At 40.7% G+C, this 6,281-nt stretch overlaps 1 protein-coding gene across 1 annotated transcript; it reads left to right on the top strand.

The window, feature by feature from the left end:
• Positions 1 to 339: 339 nt before the first annotated feature.
• Positions 340 to 1,124, top strand: NUDT14 (nudix hydrolase 14). Its single transcript, XM_036410821.2, has one exon. The coding sequence runs from the start codon at positions 381 to 383 to the stop codon at positions 1,044 to 1,046; it is 666 nt and encodes a 221-aa protein (XP_036266714.1). The 5' UTR covers positions 340 to 380; the 3' UTR covers positions 1,047 to 1,124.
• Positions 1,125 to 6,281: the final 5,157 nt, after the last annotated feature.

Genomic DNA, 6,281 nt, shown 5'->3' with positions numbered 1-6,281 from the left:
CTTAGGGGCAGGGCCAGCCCGGCTAGGGGCTATGGTGATTCTGGTCGTTCTGGTTGTTACACTTACGGTGGCTAGCCTTTTATTATATAGAATTATTATCATTTTTTAGAGGTTATTAGATGTGTTTAGATATATCAAAAAAAAAAAGCAGTATCTTTTACTCAGAAGATTTGTTGAATTTTTTTCCTTGAAGTACTTAAGACTAGAAAAACTGAATTTCTTTGCCTGTGAAAAAATGTCCAGGCTAAGAAAAAAAAAATCTTGTAAGAGTTTATCTGGGGCGGCACGCGCCCGCCAGTCCGCCCGCTCCTGCCCCGCGAGCACCTGCTGCATCCCCCCCACCCCTCGCCCCACCCCCCAACCCGGCTCCCCGCGCAGCCATGGAGCGCATCGAGGGGGTGGCCGTGGGCCGTTGCGCATCCTCGCCCAACATGCAGCCGCTCACGATGAACTACCGCCAGAACGGCACCCAGAGGTCCTGGAACGTCATGAAGACTCAGGACAGTGTGGCCCTCCTCCTGTTCAACACGACCCGGAGGAGCCTGGTGCTGGTGAAGCAGTTCCGGCCGGCGGTGTACATGAGTGAGCTGGATCGCCTCTTCCCCGGCTTCCTGGCCTCCTTGGACACCAGGCCGCGGGCGCCGCCGGGGGTGCTGCCCGGCTCGGCGGGGGTGATCCATGAGCTGTGCGGAGGCATCGTGGACCATCCCGGGCTGTCGCTGGCGGAGGTGGCCTGCAAAGAGGCCTGGGAGGAGTGTGGCTACCTCCTGTCCCCCGCAGAGCTGCTCCTTGTCGCCACCTACAAGGGCGGCGTGGGGCTCACCGGCTCCAGCCAGACCTTGTTCTACGCGGAGGTAACAGATGCCCAGAAGGGTGGCCCGGGCGGAGGCCAGGCTGAGGAGGGCGAGCTCATTGAGGTTGTGCACCTGCCCCTAGGGGAGGCCCAGGTCTTCTCCTACAACCCGAACATCCCCAAGACCCTCAGCGTCATCTTTGGTATCTCCTGGTTCTTCCAGAACGTGGACCCTGGCCTGGGTCTCCACTAGACACCGGAGAGGGTCTGGATCGAGGCTGGGCCTGGCCCTCACCCTGCAGCCCCAATAAAGGCTCATGATGTTTCAAAAAACAAACAAACAGACAAACAAACAGAATAGAGTTTATCTGAGCCAAGCTGATAATTACTGGGAAGCCAAATCTCAATGGATTGAGAAAATGCTCCGAAGAATGGCAGGTTTGCAGCTTACAGTGATTTTGTAGGAGCACACTTTGACTGAACCATAGCCACCTGGAAACAGACTGTGTTTGGAGAACAGAAGATGGTCCAACTGCTCAAAAAATTGGAAGAGATTTAGGAGCTCTGTGTTAGGAACTAGGGGCAAAGGCCAATTAATTATTTCCCATTGTACCACACCTTTCACAATAATAATAATAATAAAAAGTGTAGATAAGGGTTACTGCTTGTCCCATGCATGCTGAAATACATGTGCACAGACCCGCCTTTTTTAGTCAATTGGCCACAAAAGTGGCCAAATAACTATAGTCCTTGTTCTAGCTAGGTCTTCTCATCTCTTTTCAGTTTTACATTTACTACAGGGTGAAAATGAGTCCATTCCCCTCACCCCTTTGTTCCTGTCATAGCTCTTAACACATTGCCTTGCATAGAGCATAGCCCCTAAAGATTTTGAGTGGAGTTTGTTTAAAATAAGCACCACATTAGCTTATTGAAGTTTTATTACTTTTTCATAGTAACTAACATTAAAACAACCATGACAATAAAAATTGCAAAATTTGAATGCCACACATGTGCTAATAACTATGCAGGACTTTTGTATATACATTCTCTCAAATTCTTACAAATATTTTCAATTATATTTTACTTTCTCCATTTTATACATGAAGCCCAAACAATTTAATTGACTTTCCCATAGCTACATAGCTAAGATTCAAATATAGGACTGTTTGTAAGACACTGCTCCTCGTGCCAGACACTTATTGAAATGAAACAGAATTGGGAAATTTAGAGTAATATTTTTACTGCCCTAGTTCCTGAAAAACTTCATCACCCCCACCTCATGGACTTTCCCTTTATAGCTCTACATCTGGCTTATTTTAATCCACTATAATTTGATGATAAAGAAGAATAACATTAGGTTTGTGTTATATGATATTTCATGGGAAACCTTACATTAATTACTTTGCCTTAAAATTTAAGAAGGACCTTTTCCCCATCTGTGCAGCTTTATATTTGAATAGAGAAAGACAGAATACAGAAGTGAATATGTATGTATGGTATGATTTTTTAAAATATATTTTATTGATTTTTCACAGAGAGGAAGAGAGAAGGATAGAGAGTTAGAAACATCCATGAGAGAATCATCGATCAGCTGCCTCTTGCACACCCCCTACTGGGGATGCGCCCGCAACCAAGGTACATGCCCTTGACCGGAATCGAACCCGGGACCTTTCAGTCCCCAGGCCGACGCTCTATCCACTGAGCCAAACTGGTCCCGGCTGTATGGTATGATTTTATTTCTAAACTTTTTTTCTTATTTAGAGCAACCAGAATCTTCTAGGTATTTTTTTTTTTTCAGAACCACAATTGTACTTTATAATAAAAATCAGTAAGTAACCATTGCAACATATTTTTATTCCTATCCTCTGATAGCATTTACCTTGTGTCATTTGTTGTTCAAGAGTGCCAGAATCTTAACAGCAGACATTCTATTGATTGAAGATGATAGCTATTTGGATAAAAGATACAGGCATACTATTACTAATGAGTGTGGTACAGTGATATTGACAAAGTTTCAGTCTGCATCCTGACTTGCATACAGATGTAGGAAAATCACATAGTCTGGTAAATTCTAATGTTTCAGACTAAATCCTTTTCTAAGTTATTTGTTTTGCATAGATCTGATAGGAATTAAATAGGTTTTCCTACTCAACTGGGAAATCAATATTCAGAACTGATCTGAGGTCAAATTTGGCTCCCAGTTTAATCCTAGGATTAAATAAAACATCTCAGATATTTATTTTTTATGTCCTTTAAAAATTCTACACAAAATAATATTTATAAGCCTATGTTTTTCTCATATAATTAAAAGGTACTTTAAAGTGGCATAAACTTAACAAAAATAAGGAATTTTTGTGGAGTTAAAGAATATTAAAAATGTCTCATTATTCTGTATACTCAGCCATTCTTTTGGCAGGAGTACAACCTGACCAGCTTAATAGTTCCTCTGTAGGATGATAAAGAACTGTTGCCTCCTGCACTGCCCCAACCAGGACAGGGAACAAACCTATTATCCTTGATTGGCAATCAAACCCAAGAACCTTTGTTGTGAGGGCCAATGCTCTAACCACGAGGAAACACCAGCCAGGGCTATTTGTAGTATTTTTTAATTATTATTATTATTATTATTATTATTATTATTTTTTACTGTTAATTCACTGTGTTAAGAGATAACTATTTTTGATGAGTGTAGTTTAGTCCTACCTAAATAATATATTTATTTGATCAACCACTCTGCTACCTGTTTAGTGGTTACTCATTCAATTAATACTAAAGGCTTTTTGTATATTAGGCACTGTTTTAGATACTGTGGAGAACAAGACAGTTCACTTATGTTCTATTAGGAGATTAATAAATTACTAATGACTTAATTATAATTTTAATAGATTCTACAAGAAGTTGGTTTAGAATGACAGTATTTGATAGGAAACCTAACCTGATTGGAAGCGAGAAAAGGTTTCTTCCATAAAATAAAATGAATTCTGCTCTAAAAAAGAATATGTAGAAATTTCTAAGAAATGAGAAGCTCAGGAGAAAATATTTTATGCTGAGGAAACAGCATCAACTGAAGTCCTAATTATCCTTGCAATTCAGTGATTTTTTATATTCTTTTTGGCAAAATTAAGCTCATGATTTCTTTTTTTTCTTGTATGTACAACTGTAATTAATAAATTAGTGTCGGGGAGTCAAATGAAATTCTAATGCCTGCTCTGTTGCTGATGAAGCTCTTTATTTGGGGTAAACTACTTCATTTTTTGAAGATCTGATGCCTATTAAAATAGTTTAAACTATAATTGCTACAAGAACTTTGGAAAGCAGATACAGTATAAGAGATAATGATACTAATTAAGAGAAATAAAAATGTTCATATGTTTGACTTACACACTCTACTATTGGTATTTAATTCCACAGCTATAATTAAAAAATAATATAAAGCTATGTATGCTAAATGTATGTTGAAGTAGTATACATAATAGCAAAAACATAGGCTTAATTTTAATAACATAAAAGTAAATCCTGTTACATTCAATTTAATGGAAAATTATGTAGCTATTAAAGTGAATAGCTATGAAAACTCTATTGAAGCATGGGAAAGAAACTAGTCTAAAAGTAAGTTAAAGCAGCAGATTTTAAATTTGTATAGAATTAGGATTATGGTTATGCATAATATTTTGTATTATGAAAAAGCATAAGTTAAATTTGCAGAAGTGAAAATAGTTGTGTTCATTAGTGATTCATAAAATTATTTTCTTGTCAAAAGATTTTTTTATATTAATATAATTGAGAGGGGGAAAATGGCAGTAAAGCTATAAAAATTCTGCCCTTCTGCCTTGTTTTCTGAGACTTAATAAAATAAAACATCACGATCTCTGAGCTAGAAATAGCAATTTTTAGATGTTCCTGGATAACATAAGTCTCATGCTCCAAATACAAAAGATGATACAAAGTGAGATTAGGTGACCAAATCTCTCTCTGCATGTGTCAGATTCAATCATCTAAAAATCATTCCTTTAGGCCTTGCATCTATTTGTCTTTAATAGGTTTCTATTGAAATAAAAATAGTCCTAGGAAGGATAACTCCTTAAGGCATTATTAACTAGCATATTTGCTGAATTCAGTTGGTTGAACACATAATTCTGTGACAAAACATATGAGAGACTCTAGGGCAGAAATGAAGAGAAGAGCAAGAAGGGGAGAGCAGAGAGGAGGGGCTGTGCTGTGTCTAGGATAATGCCTAAGGGAGGCTGCCCCAATGAACAGCTTGCCTTAGGAGGAGTCTCATATTTGTGTTTGCTTTTTAAAACATATATCTGTAACTATCTATCAATCGATTATATATCAATTATTTACTCTATTTTCAGCAAAGCATCTCTGGCAGGTACAGCAAGGCCTTATATTAAAAAAAAAAAAAAAAAAAAAAAAAAAAAAAGCCTACATTGTAATTTGAAGCAGGAAAAATATCCATTGGTGAAAAATCAAAATCCTACTTATAAAATACAATTATGTTAAACATGTGGATCCACAAAGATGTCACTGTTGAGTCTTAAATTTGGCTCTTTTTCAGGAAGCTCTCAAATAAATGAAGATGCAGTTATTATATACTAGAATTTCATGCATGAGGGGGTGGTCCCTCGGCCCAGCCTGCACCCTCTCCAATCTTGGGACCCCTCTAGGGATGTTTGACTGCTTGTTTAGTCCTGTTCCCAGTGGTATCAAGCCTAACCCAGCAGTCAGACATCCCTCTCACAATCCAGGACTGTTGGCTCCCAACTGCTCACCTGCCTAGCTTCCTGATTGCCCCTAACCACTTCTGCCTGCCAGCTTGATCACCCCCTAACCACTCCCATGCCATCCTGATTGATGTCTAACTGCTCCTTTGCCAGCCTGTTTGCCCCCAACTTCCTTCCTCTGCTGGCCTGGTCACCCCTAACTGCCGTCCCCTGCAGGCCTGGTCCCTCTCACCTGCCCTCCCTTGCAGGCCTGGTGCCTCCCAACTGCCCTCCTCTGCTTGCCTGATCGCCCACAACTGCCCTCCCTTGCAGGTTTGGTCTCTCCAACTGCCCTCTCCTGCTGGCCATCTTGTGTCCACATGGGGGCAGGATCTTTGACCACATGGGGGCAGCCATATTATACGTTGGAGTGATAGTCAATCTGCATATTGCTCTTTTATTAGCTAGGATAGAGGCCTGGTGCACTGGTGGGGGCTGGCCAGTGTGCCCTGAAAGATGTCCCGAATCAGGGTGGGGTTCCCTTGGGGCGTGGGGCAGCCTAGGCTAGGGACCTTTGGTGGTTTGCAGGCCAGTCATGCCCCCCGGCAACCCAAGCAGAGGCCCTGGTATCTGGAATTTATTTACCTTCTACAATTGAAACTTTGCAGCCTGGAGCGGAGCCAAGCCTTCTGCTTGCTCTGTGGCCAGCAGCCATTTTTGTTGGAATTTATGTATCTTTAATAATTGAAACTTCGTAGCCTGGAGCAGAGGCCTGGGTC

Source organism: Pipistrellus kuhlii, unplaced genomic scaffold (assembly GCF_014108245.1).
Source record: "Pipistrellus kuhlii isolate mPipKuh1 unplaced genomic scaffold, mPipKuh1.p scaffold_m20_p_4, whole genome shotgun sequence".
NCBI classification, from domain to species: Eukaryota; Metazoa; Chordata; class Mammalia; order Chiroptera; family Vespertilionidae; genus Pipistrellus; species Pipistrellus kuhlii.
Note: the sequence above shows the minus strand (reverse complement) of the source record. Positions and strands in the feature narration are given on the sequence as shown.